Source organism: Lissotriton helveticus, chromosome 9 (genome assembly GCF_964261635.1).
Source record: "Lissotriton helveticus chromosome 9, aLisHel1.1, whole genome shotgun sequence".
NCBI classification, from domain to species: domain Eukaryota; kingdom Metazoa; phylum Chordata; class Amphibia; order Caudata; family Salamandridae; genus Lissotriton; species Lissotriton helveticus.
The window spans coordinates 875,349,851-875,375,489 of NC_136070.1; the positions used below are offsets into that span (position 1 = coordinate 875,349,851).

The 25,639-nt window shown below is 46.9% G+C and overlaps 1 protein-coding gene across 1 annotated transcript in view; it reads left to right on the plus strand.

The window, feature by feature from the left end:
• Positions 1-25,639, plus strand: part of LOC144781942 (cytochrome P450 2G1-like) — a 410,077-nt gene that overhangs the window by 38,395 nt on the left and 346,043 nt on the right. Inside the window, exon 2 of the mRNA XM_078661035.1 lies at positions 10,853-11,015. Coding sequence (XP_078517161.1) covers positions 10,853-11,015 — 163 coding nt within the window. The remainder of the gene's footprint in view (positions 1-10,852; positions 11,016-25,639) is intronic.

Genomic DNA, 25,639 nt, shown 5'->3' on the forward strand with positions numbered 1-25,639 from the left:
TGTTTCATCACTGCCACCCTCTGGTTCACCACTGCCACCCTTTGGTTCATCACTGCCACCCTCTGATTCATCACAGCACCCTCTGGTTCACCCCTGCCACCCTCTGGTTCATCACTGCCACCCTCTGGTTCACCACTGCCACCCTCTGGTTCACCACTGCCACCCTCTGGTTCATCACAGCACCCTTCTGGTTCACCACTGCCACCCTCTGGTTCATCACTGCTACCCTCTAGTTCATCACTGCCACCCTCTGGTTCACCACTGCCACCCTCCGGATCATCAGTGTCACCCTCTGGTTCATCACTGCCACCCTCTGGTTTACCACTGCCACCCTCTGGTTCATCACTGCCACCCGCTGGTTCATCACAGCACCCTCTGGTTCACCCGTGCCACCCTCTGGTTAATCACTGCCACCCTCTGGTTCATCACTTCCACCCTATGGTTCACCACTTCCACCCTCTGGTTCCCCACTGCCACCCTCTGGTTCACCACTGCCACCCTCTGGTTCACCACTGCCACCCTCTGGTTCATCACTGCCACCCTCTGGTTCATCACTGCCACCCTCTGGTTCATCACAACACCCTCTGGTTCACCACTGCCACCCTCTGGTTCATCACTGCCACCCTCTGGTTCATCACAGCACCCTCTGGTTCACCACCGCCACCCTCTGGTTCATCACTGCCACCCTCTAGTTAATCACTGCCACCCTCTGGTTCACCACTGCCACCCTCTGGATCATCACTGTCACCCTCTGTTGCATCACTGCCACCCTCTGGTTCATCACTGCCACCCTCTGGTTCATCACTGCCACCCTTTGGTTCATCACAACACCCTCTGGTTCACCACTGCCACCCTCTGGTTCATCGCTGCCACCCTCTGGTTCACCACTGCCACCCTCTGGTTCACCACTGCCACCCTCTGGTTGATCACTGCCATTCTCTGGTTCATCACTGCCACCCTCTGGTTCCCCACTGCCACCCTCTGGTTCATCACTGCCACCCTCTGGTACACCACTGCCACCCTCTGGTTCATCACTGTCACCCTCTGGTTCACCACTGCCACCCTCTGGTTCACCACTGCCACCCTCTGGTTCATCACTGCCACCCTCTGGTTCATCACTGCCACCCTCTGGTTCATCACAACACCCTCTGGTTCACCACTGCCACCCTCTGGTTCATCACTGCCACCCTCTGGTTCATCACTGCCACCCGCTGGTTCATTACTGCCACCCTCTGGTTCGCTACTGCCACCCTCTGGATCATCACTGCCACCCTCTGGTTCATCACTGCCACCCCCTGGTTTGCCACTGGTGCCCTCTGGTTCATTACTGACACCCTCTGGTTCACGACTGCCACCCCCTGGTTGATCACTGCCATCTTCTGGTTCATCACAGCACCCTCTGGTTCACCCCTGCCACCCAACACTGCCACCCTCTGGTTCATCACAGCTCCCTCTGGTTCACCACTGCCACCCTCTGGTTCATCACAACACCCTCTGGTTCACCACTGCCACCCTCTGGTTCATCAAAACACCCTCTGGTTCATCACAGCACCCTCTGGTTCACCACCGCCACCCTCTGGTTCATCACTGCTACCCTCTAGTTCATCACTGCCACCCTCTGGTTCACCACTGCCACCCTCTGGATCATCACTGTCACCCTCTGTTTCATCACTGCCACCCTCTGGTTCACCACTGCCACCCTTTGGTTCATCACTGCCACCCTCTGGTTCATCACAGCACCCTCTGGTTCACCCCTGCCACCCTCTGATTCTTCACTGCCACCCTCTGATTCTTCACTGCCACCCTCTGGTTCATCACTGCCACCCTATGGTTCACCACTGCCACCCTCTGGTTCACCACTGCCACCCTCTGGTTCATCACAGCACCCTTCTGGTTCACCACTGCCACCCTCTGGTTCATCACTGCTACCCTCTAGTTCATCACTGCCACCCTCTGCTTCACCACTGCCACCCTCTGGATCATCAGTGTCACCCTCTGGTTCATCACTGCCACCCTCTGGTTCACCACTGCCACCCTCTGGTTCATCACTGCCACCCTCTGGTTCATCACAGCACCCTCTGGTTCACCCGTGCCACCCTCTGGTTCATCACTGCCACCCTCTGGTCCATCACTTCCATCCTATGGTTCACCACTGCCACCCTCTGGTTCCCCACTGCCATCCTCTGGTTCATCACTTCCACCCTCTGGTTCACCACTGCCACCCTCTGGTTCATCACTGCCACCCTCTGGTTCATCACAGCACCCTCTGGTTCACCACTGCCACCCTCTGGTTCATCACTGCCACCCTCTGGTTCACCACTGCCACCCTCTGGATCATCACTGTCACCCTCTGTTGCATCACTGCCACCCTCTGGTTCATCACTGCCACCCTCTGGTTCATCACTGCCACCCTTTGGTTCATCACAACACCCTCTGGTTCACCACTGCCACCCTCTGGTTCATCGCTGCCACCCTCTGGTTTACCACTGCCACCCTCTGGTTCATCACTGCCACCCTCTGGTTCATCACTGCCACCCTCTGGTTCATCACTGCCACCCTCTGGTTCATCACTGCCACCCTCTGGTTCGTCACAGCACCCTCTGGTTCACCACTGCCACCCTCTGGTTCACCACTGCCACCCTCTGGTTCATCACAGCACCCTCTGGTTCACAACTGCACAGCAAGCATCTGTGTCGGTCTCCGGTCAGCCCTTAGCTGATGTTCTGCTCCTCAAGTGATCGCTAATGCCGCACTTTAATCACGATTTTTCCACGGGATGGTGAAGAAATCTCCAAATAACGTAAAGATATACTGCTTGAGAAATACTTACAAGGGTGAGGGTGGACAACTCGCCCCCAGAGGCTACGTGAAGAAGCCTCCATATCTACAATAATACAAGGTTGTCCTTCCCTTTTGTCCTGAAGAAGACCCGATACGGTTGCTAATAAGTCTGCACCTTCGTCTAGGGTCGAAACGTCGATGAGATATTATCAATAGGTCCATACTATGTCCCAACAGTAAAAATGAGTAATCGTGTTGTTGGAGATTACTAATGTAAAACTTTGGACTAATGTTATCTTATATATTTACATGTAATTGTGTCACTGAACAGTCCCCTAATCACTTGTCACTATCACTCACCTCAGCACTTCACCCTAATTGTAATTTCAGTTGCTTTTGGACAGCCCAGTTTTTATATTTGAATTAATTCATGCAAGGTGACAAAAATAATAATAACCTTGAAAAAACTACAAATTGTGGTGTGTGTTCTTCATATGGAGTATTTCCATGATTAATAATGTGAAATACACTAAAAGCATTAAGTATAATTTAACTGAACTAAGAAATTGTTTTGAATTCCGACAGAACCATTGTTTGCTTGAATCTCAGTTCAGCAGGGCGGACCCATACCTCATTGCAAGGGCCACCATAACGGTGCCTCAGAAGGCAAACTGGCGGATCTGCACCAAGGCCATTCCCAAGAGCCACAGCAGGTTCCAGACACCCTCCCTTAGGGCCGCTACCAGGCACCATAGTATACCACAGCTCCGGCGCTCTTCTCAAAGCCACCTTGTAGTGGGTATCTGCTGCTCCACTGCTCCGAGTCCGTCTGCTGCATAGCTCTGCCCACCGCGAGTCTAGCCCGGACACCGTTCCCGCTGTTTCCTGGATCGGGCTGATGGGGTCGACCCAGGGCCAGCGCTAGGCATGGGCAGCGTGGGCAGCCGCCCAGGGCCTCACGCTCAGCAAAACAAAGGGGGCCTTGCGCCCCTGTGAAAGGTCACACTTTCACAGCTCACTACTGGGCCCCCTGCCTTACCTGATCACATTACAGGTGGGGGAAGGTGCAAACAGAATGGGGGGCGGCACAACAGTTGGGCCAGCAATTATGTTGGCTCACAATGTCAGGGGCGGGCCAGTGCCTCGGTTAAGTACCGGCCATTCTAGGCTCTGTTTGTGCATTTTGTATCCAGGCAACAGAGGCCCCTTTGTTTCTTTCGAGCACCAGCCGGACCCAGGTAAGAGGAGGTGGGTGAGGGGAGGAGGGAGCAGCCAGATCAACTGGCTTTTGTTATACTTTGAATCTTGGTAGGGCAGTGGCTTGTATCTTAATTGAACAGCTAAAGTTTAGTAATAACATTACTCCTAGCTCGATAAATTAAACGCAATTCATTTATGCAGAAGCAATATTTGACTTGTACTGATCTGACACAGGGGGGGCAGTATTACATACAAAACGAAAATATATTTACTGTTCTCGTTGCCATCTAAGCTAGGTACAGCTACAATTGAAGTACACCCCTTCAGCTGAGGTTTTTTTTTATGCACTCTGATGAGCTCTCTGCAGTGTCTTGGGAAGTGCCTTGTTACGGTTTGAAGGCCCAGGGGAGGGGGGCACCCTCCCAGGGCCTCATAGCACTGGATCGAGCTGCAAGGTCATGGTGTGGGGGCCCCCTTCTCTGGGCCTTGTAGCCTTCGGTGTCTGTTTCAGAAAGCGCAGAAAGAGTGTAAGTTTTAAGCAGGACTCATTCATATATTGGTGATACATTCGGCAAGTGAGTGAAGGTGGCAATGTATGCCTCCAATGAGCCTGTCCTGGACTACAAAATTATTATCATCTTTGTAATGTTGGCATTGTAGCCATCGGTGGCTATTGGGCAGGAAGCAGAGACGTGAAAAAGTAAGTGAAGCAGAATCAGTTGCAGTGGAAACCACGTTCATAAATTACTAGTAAAACGCAACAGCACCTTGCAGTTTAAGTATTGTGGACCTTTTAAACAAGCATTTGCAATGCAATAGGTCTCGCATTAGGAAAGCATGAGCTATTGGTCTTGTAAATGACAATTTTTTTTATTTAAGTGTTGGTTTTGAAAATAGCTAAATTAATAGCTTTGTCATTTACAATGCCAATAGTTATAACTTTCGGTAATGTGACACCTATAGCATTTGTAATGCAACATGTTTTGTATTTACGTGACTTAGATGTATTGATATTACAAATAACAATGGCTTTTAATTTTTTTAATTAATTAATACTTAAATAAAAGTGATTGTAATTTATAATGGCAATAGCTTAAACTTTTGTAAATAACTTTTGTGAAGATTATGTTCAGTGTATTGTATTGTGACGAAAATCCAAGAACAGAAGTAAAATATTAACATCTTTTTGTGAAATTTGTAATAAAGCTTGAAACATTGAGAGAACATATTTGAACCAGTTGTTGTTGAATGGTTGCACAGATTGATGCTGTGATGGCGCGGAGTGGTGCTGTGGTGGTGCTGAGTGATAATGTGGTGGCGCTGAGTGATGCTGTGGTGGTGCTGAGTGATGCTGAGTGGTGCTGTGGTGGTGCTGAGTGATGCTGTGATGGTGCTGAGTGGTGCTGTGGTGGTGCTTAGTGGTGCTGTGGTGGTGCTGAGTGGTGCTGTGGTGGTGCTGAGTGATGCTGTGGTGGTGCTGTGCTGTGGTGGTGCTGAGCTGTGCTGTGGTGGTGCTGAGTGATAATGTGGTGGCGCTGAGTGATGCTGTGGTGGCGCTGAGTGATGCTGTGGTGACGCTGAGTGATGCTGTGGTAGTGCTGAGTGATGCTGGGTGGTGCTGAGTGGTGCTGTGGTGGTGCTGAGTGATGCTGTGGTGGTGCTGAGTGGTGCTGTGGTGGTGCTGAGTGATGCTGTGGTGGTGATGAGTGGTGCTGTGGTGGGGTGCTGAGTGGTGCTGTGATGGTGCTGAGTGGTGCTGTGGTGGTGCTGAGTGATGCTGTGGTGGTGCTGAGTGATGCTGTGGTGGTGCTGTGGTGGTGCTGAGTGATGCTGTGGTGGAACTGAGTGGTGCTGTGGTGGTGCTGAGTGATGCTGTGGTGGTGCTGAGTGGTGCTGTGGTGGTGCTGAGTGGTGCTGTGGTGGTGCTGAGTGATGCTGTGGTGGTGCTGAGTGATGCTGGGGTGGTGCTGAGTGATGCTGTGGTGGTGCTGTGGTGGTGCTGAGTGATAAGGTGGTGGTGCTGAGTGATAATTTGGTGGTGCTGAGTGGTGCTGTGGTGGTGCTGAGTGATGCTGGGGTGGCGCTGAGTGATGCTGTGATGGTGCTGAGTGGTGTTGTGGTGGTGCTGAGTGATGCTGTGGTGGTGCTGAGTGGTGCTGTGGTGGTGCTGAGTGGTGCTGTGGTGGTGCTGAGTGATGCTGTGGTGGTGCTGAGTGATGCTGTGGTGGTGTTGAGTGATGCCAAATAAGATCAATAATACTGTGATGTCAGTTCTTGTGATGCAATATGCAATTAGGGGGGCCTCGCATCTTCCCTTTCGTTCGGGGCCTCAGAAGGCCTAGGACCGGCCCTGGGTCGACCGAGTCAAAGAAAGGGCTTAGCTTATGCCCTCCAGTGCTTTCCACGCGCACCCGGTTTTCCCAGGCTGCGTTAGATAACTGGGAATGGTTCAGCCATTGACGGCGGCACCGGACAGCGTGTTCACTTGGTGTTGCCCAGCACGCCCTGGGGGACCGACGATGCAGAAAACGCCAGGAGTGAGTGGGCTGCCACTGTATTGCATCAGCTAATCTACAATTGCCTTCCGTGACAGTGGTGAACCGCCAGGACCCCCAGGCTATATGGAGAAAGTGCACAGGGCTGATTGCCGAGGCTGGTAGCTACGGTGTGTGTGTGCCCAGGCCCGGGCCCGACTCTCTCTGTGTGGCCATGCTGCCTGTGTGTTTTACCAGGGCCCTTCTGCCTCTGGATCCTTCTTGTTCGAGGACCCTCGTTGGGACAAACAAAGAGGGCACACCTTCGCACCTGTGGTGCTACTTGAGGCCCTGATGGGGCCCGTTTCTGCATGATCTGGGCCTTCCGGGCTGGCATTTGCAGGAAAGGAGCCCACACAGGCTGTCCCTGAGAATCACCTATGGGCGCGCCTGCAGCAGCAGGCAGGAGTGATTGACCAGGTATGGCCAAGCCCTTTGCAGTCCTACAGTCTTGCCTTCATTCAGACCCCTCCCCTAGGACTATCGGACCCCAGAGGGGTGCGGACAGGGCCTGACTGGCCTATTGTGGGTTGTTTTCCTCGTGAACTCTGGAGACTGGAGCCCATTGAGTCTCTGCTGGGACCCCTCACTAATTGCAGTCTGGTGCGGCTGAGTGTTCGGGCAACCTCTGCTCATCGAGTGTCTGGGGCCCTCGGTGGCCTGGTTGTTGCTGCAACCCCTTGGGGCCCTATTTTTTCCTTGGCCGCAGAGGCGCAAAACCATGGCTACCACCAAAAGCAAAAAGGACAGATCCATTATGGACTTGTTGCTTAAGGATCCAACGGATGCCCAGCAAGAGAAATTGCCCATAGAAGATTCTAGTAACAACACCAGGGGCTCCTGTGCAATAATATCGAAATAGTATGGATATAATAATGCACACTGGCAATGAAGAGGGTTTGGGGGACGTCCAAATGAGAAAAGACTATATTATTGGTTATTCACAGTCAATTTTCTATATAACAAGTAATCGAAAATTATATACAGGAAGTAAAATACCAAAAGTGCGTAGTGTCCCTAGTGAAAAAAAGTAACCTAAAGTACTAGTGACATATTTGTGGCATATGTACAAGGTTTCCAATTATCATTAAGTCGACCATTTAAAAGTATACAGAATGTACACCACGTTTCTTATACAGTGATAAGCACTGGTTTAATGGTTTCCTATCTGTTGATGACGTTTTGACCCTTCGTGCAGTGTAGGGTCTCTTCAGGACATAGAAGTGTAGGCACATCTGAAGGGTGGTATGCGCAACCGTGTAGAGGAAGTGTGCCACAAGCGAGTGAAGGAAAGGAAAAGGATACGCACAAGGGTCCCAGCTGGGCACCTATGTGAGGGTGGGGGAGGGCTAGCAAACTGTTGCATAGCACAGCTTTGGAAAATCATGTGATAACCCGACAATGTGTGCCTTCCTAGGCAGATCTCAAAATATGAAGGTTCACAGGAGGTGCAGCTGCTCCGTTCCGTGGACTGTGGGTAACTTTCAAGAAATGGCAATACCTGTAAATGTGGGACAGGTAGGAAAAAACAGGAGGTGCAGGTGCTCCGTCCTGAGGTTGGAAGGGGTGCCATATACCGAATGAATCAGTCAGTGCGGTGGTATAGCCTCTGTAACGCGATGAGAGGAGATTGATCCAACCTGACGATGCAGCGCGTGGGAGCAGGGCAGCGTGTGTCTGTCTGCTTGGCTCAGTGACCAGAGGCGCTACACAGGCTATACCACCGCACTGACCGATTCATTCGGTCATGAGAGACCACATAGCAGGCCCTGACCCACTAGACCTCCAGTCCACAGCGAACACTCAACTGCCATCTCTGGAATCAGACACACTTGACAAACCCATAAAGATTAGGGTCGAGGAGGTGATTGCTACAATCACGAGCCTGAAGCCCATGATATTGCCAGGCCCAGACACCTTTAGCGGTATCTTTTACAAGACATTTTGGATCTGAACTAGCTCCCTTGCTGACCCGCCTTTTTAACTCCTTTGTTAATGAAGCTCATTGCTTTCTGTTCCAAGCAAAAAACCTGGCAGTGATCTTTCATGCTATCCTTTGAAGGACAAATTAATCAAATCACTTCCTCGTGTTTCCTCATTCAGAAAATCTTAAGGAACATTTGACCATTTATTCCATCTAACCTGCAAAAGAGAGTAGTCACGACTCAAATTTCATCCAAGGTAGATGCACTATTCATCAACTTTCAAAAACGTTTTCTACATAAATTACAAACATTACAGAATGCCACAGCCAGGGTACTGCTGGGCATCCCAAAACATACCTCTGTTTTTCAAGCATTCATTCAATTACAATGGCTCCCCATTGACAAACGTATATAGTTTGAAGCACTCTGCATTGCCTTAAGAGCACAACATGCTGTTGGCCCAGCTTACTTTATACATCATTTTCATCAATATATCCCAACACGCTCACTGCGATCATCCACAAGTGGAAAGCTGGTAATCCCCAGATTTAAGGAAGCCAACTGGGGTGGGAGAGAGATCTTTTTATGTACATCAATAATATGGATTTCTCTTCCTGCAGAACTAAAATACAAAACAAACTTGAGTTTAGGAAAGAGCTAAAAACTTTGCTCTTTTCAAAATAATTCTGTCATCTTCTGGATTTGATCAACCTGTCAGTTTCTGCTTAGTGCCTAAATACCCCCAGGTGATTGTAGCGCTTTACACATTTATTTTATTTTCATTTCATTTCTTCTCCTTGGTAGGCCTGGTCCCCTTTTAACTCCTTATGTCCGTCTACACTTTCAACTCTCTAAAAGTATCAGTTACTCTGCCTTTGCAAGGTGTATGCACTAATAATGAACAGGGAAACGGCCACTACAACGCGGCCGTTTCCACGGAAACATTAACCACGCATGCATTACAACGCATGCGTGGTTACCACGAAAGCCTTTACCACGCATACCATTACTACGAGGTACGTAGTAAAGGCATGTGTGGTAAAGGGTAACAAAAAAAAAAAGGGGGGCTTGGGGGGGTCTCCCCCCAATAAAATGAAACTCACCTCAAAAAACGTCGAGATGTGCAGGCAAACGGCGTCCTTTAAGAGGAAACGGAAAGAAACGTCCGCTTCCTCTTAACGACGTACGACGTCACCACGGAAGTATTAGAGGAAAAGCCTATGCGAAGAAAAACCATTCCGTTGTAACGCATGCGTGGTAAAGGCATGCGTTGCAACGGAATTCGTTGTAAGATCACATATTCTAATGAACATCAAGCCACCAACTATTACAACGTATTTGTTGTTCCTGTTATATTATAGAGGATTATGAGGATGAGTGAAACGGAGAAAAGTATAGAATGAGTATGATTTTATGATTTGGACATTGTGCTCAGATGGGAAAAAAGGAAATAGAAGGCAAAGAAGGTAGGAAGAAAAGGACCATTGACGATGTACTGAAGAAGGATGGAGGAAGATCCGTAGACTAATGAAAAGTCAATGTATCTCATTAGCACTCGGATTGGAACTTCAGGAGCTGTACAGCCAATAAGAATGTTTTCTTTGCATCCACAATTAGAAATGAAATCCAGTATTTGTAAAGCGCGAAATATTACCCGAGGGTGTCAAGGCGAGGGGGCCGTCGGGAAGATTAAGCGACTAAATGCCCAGAGTCACTTGATGCTGGGCTAACCTGCCCCTGGCACCAGGGATCGAACCGTGGGCCCCTGTGTTCTGGAGTCAGGTGCCTTGGTTGCTCTGGCCGCTGTGCCACACCTCTTCTCGTTAGAGGTGTAAGCAAGGCCAGGACACAATTTGTGAGTTCCCATTTGTACCATTGTGCTGGTATACACAGCTAAACTGAAGAATATGGTGATACTCAGCCTAGGACCTGCACATAAGGTGCCATTTGTGTAAATTTAGGTAACTTAATATACTACCATTTCATGTTAGGCTGATATCTAACCATTTGAATCAAAACTGGACCCCTGAAACTCATTTGTATACCTAATAGTGCAATCCAGGGCTAGTGGGACACTTACCAATAACACAGTGGACATTATTTCGACTCGAAAAGTAATATCAACATATTTAAAAATGTGAAATAAGTGATAAACCTGATGAAAAATCCTCACAACAAAGTCCACCACATTCAGATCGTGGTTGAGGAAGATCTTTCAGGGACTTCTCCCTCAGTTTTAGCGCTTCTGCAAAAAATCAGAGATGTTTTCTTAAGTGATCTACAATTCATCAGATCCTACATCTTAAGCTACATTAACAAATACAAAGATAATAAATCAGTTGATGTGATTTTTGTAAACAAGCCACGCTGAACGTAACATTTGTATTATATACATTTTGTTTTCTTACGCAGTTAAGTGAGCAGTATGGTGATGTGTACACTCTATATCTGGGGTCTCGCCCAGTGATAGTGCTCCATGGGTACGATGCTATAAAAGAAGCGTTAGAGGACCATGCAGATACCTTCAGTGGAAGAGGAGCATTTCCAACAGTTGATGGATTCTTTAAAGGATTTGGTGAGTAATATACCTGTTATAACATAGACTGTGTCCAGTAACTGAATGGCCCAAAAAAGGAGGATATGAACGAAAGATACAAACCGATTAAATAATCATGAGTATCAATCCATGGGAAAATTTCACATGTACCTAAATTCTGAGAGTTCAAAAGACAGTTCTTTGGATACTATGATATTCAATGTAATTACACACCAATGACACATTTTAACAATTGGAATATCAACTGTTATAGGCAAGCAACGTTCTACTTATTTTTAGGTCTCGCCTACGCAGCGCACATGCGCTGTTTAGGAGGAGACCTATAGCCATCCGTTCCCCTCTTTCCCCAAAAACGTGCACGCGCTCCATTGCCTTCAATGACAACGCGTGCGTGTGTGGTGATTGCCTTGCGTGAGCGAGCGGCAGCGCCATATGGTATCAATTATCGATGCTGGCTCCCGCAAGGGAATTGACAGGCCCCCTCCCCCTACTGCAGAGCGATCTATGTGCGTGCTTTTGCTTGGTTTCTTTTGTGGGGGAGTCTTTTTACATGCATTCTTGCTGTTTGTTACAAATCCCTTACTACTGCTAATGTAACTCGATTTATTTTTGTTTATGTACATCGCTCTGTCATCTCCCAAAGAGGCCCCATTTGATGAATATTAATATTATATAGAACCAACAATGTCGAGTATACACATAGAATATCTCTCTAATGGACTTATAATAAGGATTCCACAGAGTAGCTCATTTCAGCAGTAAGAGCCGCCTCGGCCTCGCGTGCTCAGAGGAGGGCCACACCACTCTGGTCACGACCTTTAAGCTTCAGAACACATAACGCACCATTACGAGGCCGCCTTGTCTTCTCAGCACACGCACATGCGGGGGGGCTTGCGGGCAAGGGCTTGCTTAACCCCATCGTCGCTCATGACGAGCTCAGCTCGTCATGAGTTACGCCTCTCGTACGCTCATGACAAGCTGAGCTCGTCATGAACCGCGGGTTTTAGAAAAAGTCAGCGCACAGCGGGAAAACGGTTAGCGCGGATGAGGTTAAGGACTGACCTGGAGCCCGCAGACGTCCCTGCAGGGAGGGGCCTAGTGATGAGCTTTCCGCGGGAGGAGAAGGCCGCTCTACAACGAGCGTCAAATGAGGGACATTAGGAGAGGAAATGACAGTCTGGACCAAGGCCAGCTGCCTTGTCTGTGCCTGCTGCTCTCATCAGGGAGCCCCGAGGGGTTATCAGGTGGCTTAATGCAGGCTGTAGAGTGTAGACAGGCCCCAGCACCTTGCAACGGTGAGTGCATCCCAGGAACAGGCTGTTGTGCCGCGGACCCTATGGGCATGGCGATGGGGCCTTTCTGTCTTGGCACATTGTTTAACACGAGCCCTCCTTTCTCTTCCGGGTCAGCACGCTGTACAAAAGAGAGGATGGGAATCAGCATGGGCGTTGGGACCCTGGGAATTTATCTTCTCGAGATTTTGGAGTGTGGTGTTCACGGGGCACTAGACTCCCAGATTTTGAATTTGCAACTTAAAAATATACAGATAGAACATATCTCTCTGCATATTGCCTGCTTACTTAAAGCACTGGAACCTGCAGAGCGAGATCTCTTGGTTTCATTAAATATTTAATAATATTCAGTGAGGTGTTCAACCTCTCTTAAAATCATTCCGTTTATCCCGGTAGTGATGGGGAAGGCAGGAGATGCTATTTGATGTTAATGTTAGCTCAGCTAACTTGAGGAAAAGAAGGATTTTGGAGGAGACAACACCGCAACTAAATAATTAACAAAAAACGAAGATGTCCCAGAATTGGCCACACAAGCATTTGCTCCTTAGATTACTTTACAACTCTTCAATGAGACGCTTGCAAAGCACAGCATCATTTTGTCTAGGCCTGCTTCGTCCCCGTGTTTGGTCTTCAAAGCCAGTTGAAATATTTTAACCAGAAAACCACCCCTTTGAATCGCATGCCCCTCCCCCATATTAACACTAATTAAATAACAACTAAATAACTGAATACAAAGCACTGACTTGCGTCAATAAACGGGAGAGAGGAGCATGTAACCCTACAGTCTATGAATGGCACAATATGCAATCCTGGACCCGATTACTGGCTCACCGGTCCCCACATGACCCACCACTTTACTTCACTGTTTATCATTTTCCTTCACGCTCCAATTTCACAGCACATTGAAGCAACTCAGTACAGAATGTATGCTCTACAAAAACCTCACGTGCATGCTTAATATCAAATAATCTGGCTTTACATTTATTAAGATCATAGGATACATAAATAGAAGACATGACAAAATGACACAATCTGGGTAGCGTGTGGCAACAGCACCAGGTCATAGGGGTATTCTCAAAGGTTTCATTTTTTAAGAAAATATTTTAAATTAATGTCACTCAAGTTATATAATCCTATATTTTATAATGTTAAAGTCTTTATCATACTTTTTTCCTAACATGTGTTTCCTGTTTGACATCTTTTGATGGTTTGGCTCATGCTTTGGCATTTAGAGCCAAGCCAGACCAACTAGGCCGTCTCTGCAAGTCTGATCATGCCCCCCCACAGAAATATAGTGTCTTCTACGCCTTTGCCTGATGTCTTTCAAGACTGTGCACATTGGATTTGAAGGTAGGAGATGTAGCCTAACAGCCAGATTGTCCGACTTTGGAACTGGGGAACTAAGTTCGAGTCCCAGCGTCGGCTCAATATCCTTTGATTCTGGGAAAAATTACGAAATATCCCAATACCCCAAAAAAACAACCTGATTCTGTAACGAAATCTGGTGTTCATGTGAAGTGCTGTAACGCCCATGGGTCAAGTTTGCACTATATAAAAACAAAGGGAAAACATGCATTGGCATAGCCAACAGGTCTAGCCTTTGGGACCTTATAAGTGTTTAGTTATCCAGCACAATATCCTTGGTGCAACAACATCAACTTTAGCATGGCTAAATATGTATAAGGTCGGAAAGGCAAGACCTATTGGCTATGCCAATTCTTGTTAGAGTACTGTGTACAATTATACAGCTGCAGTATCTTTCAGTATATCACTCTTGATTGGAAAAACATCTTTACTTATTTGGATTGGTATGTATTCAAATCTCTTTCTTTTTAACATATGTATACATATTGTTTAAATTACTCAGCTGCTGCCTGATGACTAGGGTAGGAGTATAGTTCCTTTCACAGATGTTGTAACTTTTTTAAAACTTTGCAGGCTCTCTGAAATTTACACATTTTGAAATGTTTTCAAAAGCATGCAAAAAACACCCAAAAGTAGATATTTTTGGTGAAGAACCAGCACAAACCTACATTTTGCATCATTTTTAACCTTTGAAAGGTCTTTTGTGGAAAAAATCAAAAAAATGTTTTCTTATAGGTTAATTCCTTTACAGTCAATGTTATTTGAAGTTCAAATTTAACTATCCTACAAAATTCATGTCTGGGCCCTATTTACAGAGTCATTGATATGGTTACATCTAAGGGGCTAATTATGGGTTTGGTGGTCTGTGTGCCAAAGAACCACCTTCGCCACCGCCATGCCACCGCTGCACCGGTGCACGTCCGACCTCTGTATTCGAGTTGCACATGGAAAAATGTGACTGCCTGCATAGTGGTTTAGCCAGTGGTCTTGCGCCGTCCTTGCTGTTGACAAAAATGTTGGCAGTTCACCAGCGGACACCACCAGTGTTGTAGCTTGACCGCCGAGCACATTACAAGTACACAGTGGCCTTTGGTTTCCACACCCAAGATGTGCAAATGGCGTTCTAGGAATAGTTGTCAATGGGCACCGGACAAGAAACAAAAACGAAATTAAAAAAATCTGAAGGCAGCCTACCATTGATTGGTTAAAAAAAAACACACACACCTGATGTGCACTGACAAATCGTGATAGTTGCAAAGCAGCCTATAAAACACAAACATACTTTGACCATGATCCTTTTTTAATCCAAGGGTGTTGTGCTTTGGTGTGGTGCTCTGGGCTGACTTTCGTAAGGAGCATTACCGGGACTGCGAGGACCAGCAGCCCGGTTACTGACACAGCTGCAGCGTCTTCCCGGCCGGACACGCCCCCCTGCCTCTCGTTCTTCACTGCTCGCGGCCCCCGCTCCGTGGGAGCCGCTTGCCAGCAGTTGGGTGTTGTGCTTTGGTGTGGTGCTCTGGGCTGACTTTCGTAAGGAGCATTACCGGGACTGCGAGGACCAGCAGCCCAGTTACTGACACAGCTGCAGCCTCTTCCTGGCCGGACACGCCCCCCTGCCTCTCGTTCTTCACTGCTCGCGGCCCCCGCTCCGCGGGAGTCTCTCGCCAGCAGTTGGGTGTTGTGCCTTGGTGTGGTGCTCTGGGCTGACTTTCATAAGGAGCATTACTGGGACTGTGAGGACCAGCAGCCCGGTTACTCACACAGCTGCAGCCTCTTCCCGGCCGGACACGCCCCCCTGCCTCTCATTCTTCACTGCTCGCGGCCCCCGCTCGCGGGAGCCGCTCAGCAGCAGTTGGGTGTTGTGCTTTGGTGTGGTGCTCTGGGCTGACTTTCGTAAGGAGCATTACCGGGACTGCGAGGAACAGCAGCCCGGTTACTGACACAGCTGCAGCCTCTTCCCGGCCAGACACGCTCCACTGCCTCTACATACTTAACACGTGATAGATACCGCACCGCGGGATGCGCGCGGGCGGGCCGTCTGTGGCCGTCCGGGGCAGTCCAAGGCTGGGCTGGGGCATCCCTCTTGGCCTCTATCCTGGGAACTGTACTAACGATATATTTGTTTCATTTTTGTGGAGTTTTTATTTATTTATTTATCATTTTCACTTTGAGTATAGTTTTCCTTAGGTATCATGGCGTCACAGTTGGTCAAAGGGGGGAAGGCTGGCCTGAAATCCATAACAGGTAGCCTTATGGGGACATTGGACAATTATATTACAAGGGTTTCAGTAGCTCTGGATCACCAGATAGTTGACATTGAAAAGAGGCTATCATCTGAGATTTTTAGCAAACGGTCCTCTCTGGGTCCTATTCAGCATTGTTTAACGCCCGAGAATCGCATTAGACAATGCTTAAGTGACCTAGGTTTACCAGAGTCTAGTATTGAATTGGATTCCCTTGTGAGCATCTTAGAGGGAAACAACCCATCAGTTATACATTTGGGTTGTACCGACCAACTTGAGAACCACGATAGCATGTCATCCCCAATAGGCTCCCCTCCTTGTCCACAAAGGGATTCACCGACTAAACCAACTCGAGTTGTAGGTAAAAGGAAAAGAAGAGGTGGTGGGTCGAAAGGAAAAAAAGCTAAAATCCCGAAGTTATTTAGAAAGGGGGTTGAACATCAGGGTTAGGGGAATTCAATAGCCCCTAACATAATTGACCAGACTGACCCCGTGGCAAAACCCCCACTTGTCTTGCAGGGCAATGGGGTTCAACTGGATCATGTTGAACATCTGATTCGCTCTCTAATACTCCCCCTGATCGAGAGATTAAAGTTAGCTGCAGTAAGTTTGTCTGCTTTGGAGACAGTCACTAAGGCTAATTTCGATATGTTAAACTCCCTAGTTGATATACAGAAAAAAGCCTTTAGAGCATAATGTCACTCCCAAACTGTTAGATACTAGGGTTGCCCAAGTACCCTCTCTTACGCAGAAGGAAAATAAACTGAATACCGGTAATATTGTGAGTATTCCGGAAGCAGGGGGTATAAACATGTGTATGACCACCAAGGGAAATCAAGGGGCTTCAAAAACAATTGAAGAGGCTCGGACAGATTTACAAGGGGACCCAATAGTACATCAAGAGGTCAGAATAGAACCACATAGATTGGGTCCCGGGCAATTATCGTCTGGAAAAAGGGATATAGGTGCATGTAACCAAGTGATTTTAGATCTACCCCCAGAAAGCGCTCCCCTTGTTTTGGTTTTGGCCAATGTACCATCTCTTCGTGACGGCTCAACTGAAGATTATTTCCAATTAAAGAACAAGGCTACCCATTGGCTTGCAAACAATCTGGAATCTGGCCAGGGGGTGGGACACAATATTCTTATGGCCCGCAGGGTAGCATGGTTGGGGAGTTCAAGGAAGAACAGAGAAGGTGACTGTGTAGTTTTAAACTTTAACAACACAGTAACAGTGGCTAGGCTCCTCTGGGAGTATGAACAGATTTTTCAGCCTAGGGGAAATGGTATTGAAATCTTGCCTCTTGGGTTCTTCTATAGACCTGGGTTCCATGGGACTACTACATATAGAAAGTTTACAAGTAGAAATTCCATCAACCAAACTCGCACTACAATGGGTCCGGGGGGTGGCATATATCCCACCAGAAGCTAACAGGTCCACGGGGTAGAGGGTTTCAAATGGGTCTAGGTGAAGTGGAGGTCACGAACAGATTTAATGTATTGTCCGGGCTTAATGAGTGTGATTGACTCCCATCCAATCAAGATGACTGCACTTGTTTACATGACTCTGGGACTCTGGACAACCCCGCTACCCATGAAACTAGATATGAGGGGAATATTAATACCCTGGAAGTGGTGGGATGCACCACGGATCCTGTGACTCCAACGATAGGATGCTGCAAAGGATCAGTAGATCCAGTCATGATTAGTGTCGGGACACTACTGTCATGGAATATAGCATGACTGAGGCATAAGCAGGATTCCCAAAACTGGATAGACTTTATTAATAACTTTGATATATGTTTATTCCAAGAGATATGGGTGTGTGAACATTTATTCCTGCAAGGATATCTAAATTACTCGGTACCGGGAATCAAAGGTCCAAAGGGTCGCCCCATGGGTGGATTAACCATTTGGGTACGGCAAAATCTACCCGTCAAGGTTAAAGTGGTAGAATTGGGCAGTAGGGACATTCAATTGATTAAACTAGATATGGGTCTCCAAGGGCATCTTCACATATATAATGTGTATGCTAGGGGTAGTAAGGGGGGAAAGTCTGAGGTCTTATTGGCTCTAGCTTCACTTTTGGAAATCCATTCTCTGGACAACAGGATTGTTATTGCCGGCGATTTAAATCGCACATTCGAACCCCTAGATATCTCTGATGATTTTGTAGGGAGAACAGAAGATATGCAATGGGGGAGTCCCAACTATTGATCTGGTTCCTGTAAAACGCTGGACAGAGGATATTATATGTTTAAACACCATCTGTCTAGAAAAGGGCCTTAGGGCATTAAATGGGGGAACCAAGAGGGACGGGGGGCTTGTACCTTCGATAACGGACGTAGTAGAAGTAGGATAGACTATGTCCTGTGTAGTCTGAAACTTTGGCATTCAGTATGTGACATGGAAGTTAAGTTGAGGATTGATAGTGACCATAATCCATTTTGCGTAGACTACAAATGGTGGTCACCTTCAATAGTCAGCTTAAATGAAAAATTGAATGTCCCTCTGTCTGCTCCAACGAACGATATGCGCAGGTTAAAATGCCCTGCGTATTAGCCGATCACGAGTCTATGGCTCGTATAAATATCGAGGTTGACAAGGCGATAGCCGCCCTGGAACATGTGAATTTAGTAATTCCAGGGTCAAAGGAAGTAACGGCTATCCATGATAATCTTTTTCTCACAATTAAGTCACATTTTCAGAAGGCATGTAAGAAAAATAAAAAGGTACCTGATAGGCCAGTAAAATGGTATAACCTCCAATGCAGAAAAGCTCAGCTATCCCTGGGTTTGGCCATCAAAAGTAGGGACATGGTAGCAATTAGAAGTGCCAGAAAGTTCTATAGAGAAAGTATATGTTTAGCCAAGAAATTATGGGATGAGTTGCACTGGTCTGAGCTGAGAGAAGCTTGTAGGGCAAAAGACTCCAGACTTTTCTGGAACATTGTTAAATGGGGTAGGGGTGGCACACCGGACTGCCCCAGTAACAATGTCCCGGAGGAGGCTTGGGTTAACCATTTTAAACCCCAATATGCTGAAACACTACCGGGCAGTGAGAGGGTTGAGATTATGGCTGTGTATTTTAATGGGAATTTTGTCAGCCTCAAAGAGGTAGAAGTGGCTTTATGTGCAGCGGCTAGGGGCAGGGCCCCGGGCTTAGATGGGGTCCTGGCGGATCTTATTATTAATGACAAGGATCGCTGGGTAAAATATATCTTCCTTTTGGTTAATTCTATTGCCCAAGGGGCTATGGTACCAATATCTTGGAAGGGTGCGATCATCATACCCGTATACAAGAAAGGTGATCAGTCGGTGCCCGGGAACTACAGACCAATAAGCTTGATCGCCACCATCCAAAAGGTGGTGGGGAGGATGGTCCTAAACAGGCTAATGGACTGGGTTGATGAGAACAATGCCCTATCGCCATACCAAGCTGGATTCCGGAAGGCCACCAGTACAGTGGACCAGGTGTTCCGCTTTACCTTGCTGCGGTGGGGAACAGTGGTGCTAGGAGAGGGTAGCCTGTATGTCGCTTTTGTTGACTTGCGGGCTGCCTTCGACCTGGTCCCAAGGAGAAAGTTATGGGTGGTCTTGAGGAACCTAGGTTTACCGGAAGATTTATTAACCATGGTTATGAGGTTACATGAGGCTAATTTTGCCAAAATCCAGTGGGGTAGGAATGGAGAAGTTTCGGCTGACTTCCCGGTAGAACGGGGAGTTTGCCAAGGGTGTGCGATGGCCCCCTTGCTTTTTTCCCTATTTATTAATGGGATAGTCACCCACATGTTGTCTGCTAGTGTAGATGCGCCCTCTTTGGCGGGCATCAAAGTTCCAATTTTGATGTTCGCCGATGATACCTTAATTTTGTCAAAGACCCCAAGAGGCTTGCAACGTGCTCTTCTTATTTTTGATGGATTTTGCGGAGAGCACGGCTTGAAAGTCAATGTGGCTAAAACCAAGCTAATGACTTTCAACTGCCATCGTAGTTTTAGACCCAAAATATTTATGAACAATTGTCTGTTAGAGGTTGTTAAGACTTTTACCTATCTTGGTATTTATATAACTGATGATTTGAGATGGTCACAGCACATCGATATGGCGGCACTAAGACATAGACAAATATCTGGTGCACTGGGGGTGGAGCACAGAAAATCGAAGTCCAAGCCAATCAAGCCAGTTTTGGAAGTTTACGAGGCCAAGGCCCTAGGGTCTGCTCTGTACGGGGCAGAACTGTGGGGCTTTGGGAAGTTACACTCAATGCAGAAATCGGAAAACAAGTTTCTTAGGGCAGTTACTGGCCTACCTAAAAGTACCCCATTGCTCCCTCTTAGACTTGACTTGGGGAGGAAGGCAGTAGGGGATTTGTCGAGGCTACGACCTGTTCGATATTGGAGACGGCTTTGGACGACTCCGGAGATACATCATTATGCGGAGGGGTTCCTAGCTGTAATAAAAGCAGATATCTTCCATAGAATAGGATGGTTAAAAGAACTGAGAACCATGCTCTGTGAACTTGGTCTCCAAACCCTATGGGAGAATCCTTTAGGAGAGGTATTTCCGAGTAAAAAAGCACTGAAAGGACTATATTGGGATTTTTGGCCCTGCGAGATTGGAGAAAAACTGCTGCTGACTCCATGACGGGCCGTTTCTTGGAAGCCAAATTGTATCCTGTGCTGGAAGACTACTGGGATAGTATAACAACGCCAGGGGACAGGAAGCTCCTATTCCAAATCAGATCTGGTGCGCTCCCCCTTAGATCGCTTACAGGGAGGTGGAGGAGTTCTTCAAATATAGATTGCCCTGTATGTGGAGCCTCAAAAGAAACCATAGGTCATTTCTTATTTTCCTGTAGGGCTTATGTCACTCCAAGACGAGTTTGGCTAGCCCCAGCGTGTAGAAACTTAGGTACTACCAGTAGCCTAGTGGCTCTGAGAATCATTTGCACCAGCACTTTTATGCCCCTAGTTATAGCAGTCGCCAAGTACCTGGCATGGGCATGGTCTATCAGACAGAGAATTGTGGCCAAGAGCTTGCCCCTATAAGCACCTTTTCTAGCAATCACTGTTATTAAGTAATTTTTTTTAACATTTATAATGTATTAACTATGTATTTTATCTTTTTTAATGATTGTCAATCAAAAATTAGGTATATATTTAATGTGGTTTTAATATATATAAATGTATGTTTGTGCTTTTATGAGAATTTTTACTCGAATAAAGCCTCTTTGACTTGACTTGAATCCAGATGTATCCTTGCCTGCACACCAGTTTAGCAACATCACTGTTAGTTCATTCCTAACACAGATCAACCCCCACCACACCAAAACGCCTTATCCACATCATTTGCATAACCCCTTTCATTTTTGTATCACATCCAAGTCCCCTATCCGGCACACAAACGTTCTCATCATTTATATACTTCTTTTTTTTGCCACCACCATGGCTCCCAAAAATACAGCGTTTGGCATTCAAGAACTCACAGTCATGGTGGATGAAATCATAAGATTAGAGCCCCCAATTTTCAGAACCCAAGTAAAGCACACTCCTCACACTAGGAAAGTGGAAGTGTGGCACAAGATTGTCAGCAAAGGGAAGGCTGTTAGGAACATCCTCCGCACACAGGGCAACATTAGGAAGAGGTGTAATGACCTCTGGTCGAGGTCGAAAGCGAAATACAACTATCAACAGGAGGCACAGAAGACTGACAGTGGCCCTCCTAGTGCACTACCACAACTGCAACCCTAGGGAGGAGAAGGTCTTGTGCATCCTGCACACTGAGGGCTTAGTTGGCATTGAGGGGGCACTGGACTCTGGAAAGTGACACCACAACAACTGTCTTAAAATCACAATTACCTATTTACTAGCAGCACTGCCTTTTCTATTGTTGCCTCCATCTACTCTCATAACATGCAACACAGAAAGTATCTGAGAAGAATGTCTGTCAGTGGCAATGTGATTGACTGCATATCACACACCATACTCAACATCCATGACCTTACACATCTGGCCCTCCAGCCTGAGGAGTGCAAATAATGATGATGAGAGTAATGTTATGACAGCCCAATAGCCACAATAACTGCAGTGAAAGACACACAGGTCAGGATCAATGCCAGGTGACTCCTTGTTCAAAGCGCCATAATTGCATCAACAATGTAATACTCACAAGCAAGCTGCATATTGGACAGAAAGTCATTGCAATAACAACTGGAATGGATAAGAACACATGAGATTACTGCACTGTGTGTGTGATGTCAGTATTGGAGACAATCTAGCCATTCTAAACACTGGGAAACAGAGACACACAGCCCCAGAGCTTTTGAAACAGACACATTGCATGTGCCTAGAGCTCCATAGCATCGCTACCTTGACTCATCCATCTCCTCTTTCACTGTCCAACCTCCACTTTCAACCTGAAGCAAACTTATCTGGATGCACTTACAAAAGATCTGACACTTAGCATGTGTGTTCTTACTCAACAGCTGATATTTCCCCTGCTGTTGGGGAGAACCAGGCCAGAGAGCAGACTCCCCCACAAACCCTGGAAGAGAAAGGCAAGCCCTTAGTGAAGAGTCAGATCCTGAAACTGTGGTTGTCGATGACCAACCTGGCACTTTAGGGAAGCCTGGGCAGATGGTATCTCTTGGCATCACTGGGCCCACTCCTCCCACAACAGCTGCAACACCTACGGTAACAGCTTGTCCCACAACCAGTGCCCCTAGCACAGACAGTACCATCCTGTGTCCCACAGTCCTAACTTCACAGGTGGCATCACCTCCTCAGTCACTGAAGAGGCCGGACCCAGTGGCAGAGGTCAGTCTGTGTCAGGAGCACTGGCCACTGGGGCTAGACATGGTAGGAGGAGAAATGTGGCCCGAGAGCGAGACTAAGGCCACTAACACCCAGGCTGCCTTGGCAGAGGGCCTCAGTTTGCCTCACTGATTACACTACTCCCACCACATCTGCCACACCAACTGAAACCATTACAAAACAAGCATTTGCAATGCAATAGGTCTCGCATTAGGAAAGTTTGAGCCATTGGTATTGTAAATTACATTTTTTTTATTTATGAGTTGGTTGTGAAAATAGCTAAAGTAATAGCTTTGTCATTTACAATGCCAATAGTTTTAACTTTCACAAATGTGACACCTATAGCATTTGTAATGCAATATGTGTTGTATTTTCACGAAAATCCAAGAACAGAAGTGAAATATTAACATTTTTTTGTGACATTTATAAGACAGGCGTCATTGTTGTTCGAGTACTTTACGCTGGTGTTTGGATTCCTGTAAATCCCCAGTGTTGCAGGGTGCTTAAGAATTTTGTGATCACAGTTGTACTGTATTCCGGGCTGGGGGGAGGGGAGGAGAGAGAGAGAGAGAGAGAGAGAGAGAGGGAAGGGAGGGGAGGAGAGAGAGAGAGAGAGAGAGAGAGAGAGAGAGGGAGAGGGAAGGGAGGGGAGGAGAGAGAGAGCGAGAGAGAGAGAGAGGGAAGGGAGGGGAGGAGAGAGAGAGAGAGGGAGAGGGGAGGAGAGAGAGAGAGAGAGACACACAGGGGAGGAGAGAGAGAGAGAGAGAGAGACACAGGGGAGGAGAGAGAGAGAGAGAGAGAGGGGAGGAGAAGAGAGAGAGAGAGAGAGAGAGAGACAGGGGAGAAGAGAGAGAGAGAGAGAGAGAGAGAGAGGGAGGAGAGAGAGAGAGAGAAAGAGAGAGAGAGAGAGAGGGGAATAGAGAGAGAGAGAAAAGGTGGGGAAGAGAGAGAGAGAGAGAGATTGAGAGAGAGAGAGAGAGAGAGAGAGAGATTGAGAGAGAGAGAGAGAGAGAGAGAGAGAGAGAGAGAGATAGAGATTGAGAGAGAGAGATAGAGATTGAGAGAGAGAGAGAGATTGAGAGAGAGAGAGAGATTTTGCCTCTTTCTTATATTGTGTTTTAATTTAACCAAAGAGGTCCTGTGATTAAATTTTAGGATGATGCTGGCTCTACTACTTGTTCTGTGCCATAGCATAATGCATTCTGGGTATTGTGGTTTTTACACTAAGTACACCTGAAAAAATGCTTTGTCAATTTGGAATACATCGACATGGGTCACATATAACAGCCATTGCTGGAATGCCCCTGGTACCAGGCGAAACATATCAGTAATAAGTCTTCCAACGTCTCGGGAATAATGTCTCAAATAAAAACTTTTAATCTATATAACAAAGTAAACAATTTTTTCCAAACATCAGTTTATGAGTTATGAAATTAGACACATTTTCATCTTGAATACACGCTTTTCAAATTTGGTGTACATAGATTAATTCAACCAAGCCAAATCATCTAATTTAGTAGGCTGGGAAGAGGGCTGTGACGCTGTCTACAAGGTGAATGGCACCTGGGGCAGAAGACTATCCGCCTAGGGGTGGGGGTGGGGGGGGGCAGAGGGGGTGGAGATTCTCTTCCAGGTGAATGGTGCTTCTGTTAGTGGAGAGTGCTAGGACAGGCAGTCTCTGTGTGCTAGGGACAAGGGAGGGAGATGTGTCAAGCTTGGCATTTGCTCACAGCACACTAGAGGGATATTGAGCCCATGTACTCCTCCTCGCCAACCCATCCTAATAAACGTTAAATATCTCGGTGTCATAAGTGATATATATCGTGTTTGGGTCTCAAATAGTGTTGCCACCTTTCCCATAGAAAAGTACCGGCTAGCTACTCATCTTTGTAAGATTCTGCAAAGGTTCAGACATGATAAGTTATTAGGACGTTCTATAGATTCGGCAGTATGGTATATAAAATCGTCAGTATCCATTTTTACCATGCTTTGCTGTCTGTTACTTTAACTATCAGTCATGGATCATTAAGGCAGCTTTGGAACACATGTTAAAGTGTTTTCTGTTTACATTTTAAATATGTACTGATTAGAGGAAAAACAGATTTAGGTGAATTGTCGTACATTTTGTACCAACAAAGACATTAAAATATTGGTCACACCAGTAAAAATCAGGTAACTAGAGGTACAATTGTCGCGCTACAAACCACAATTTACGCTTACATTTCTACCTGGCTCTTAGCCACCCGAGGGTTCAAATTCCAAAGGTAAATAAGACTTTGGTAGCCTGGGGCTACTGGGTGTTTTCAAGGGTGTTACTTCCGTCCCTGTGCACGAAAGCTTACAATGTAACCTATAGTCTTCCACTCTCTTGTAAAAACATGAAGTATCAGGTTCGATTAAAAAGAAAAATGAATAAATCCCTCTATCGGGGCTTAGCTAACATTGATTCAGTAGGTGCAGTGGCACCGGGGCCAAGTGTACCCCATTACTGCTGTATTTTCCACCCTGAGCTCCGTTTGAATATATCTTACAGGGGTTTAGGCACCTGCGGCAGAGCTCGTTGTCAGGACGTAACAAAATGTTAAGATAACGCTGATGATTAATGAGCTTGCTGGAGGGATCCGAGCCTTTCCTAGCCACAGCTTGACTCATTATAAAGTAGCAGAGAGGGTTGGTGTTCCTGTTCCACAGCACTCCTCAGCAAGCAGAACTCATTTTTTTTAAAGCCCAGTCTGTCTTTGCCACACCGATCCTGGTTATTTGCAGATTATAAATGCCAATCCTTCCAATATAGAGCCATGAAGCAGCATCAGAGCCGTTGCAAACTGCAGCGCCTAGAAAGGCACAGTTAATGTTCTCAATCTCCCTACATTTAAAGAGCTTTTTTTGAGTTGCTCCACACTACGCACTCTTAACATATGCCAATCAGTA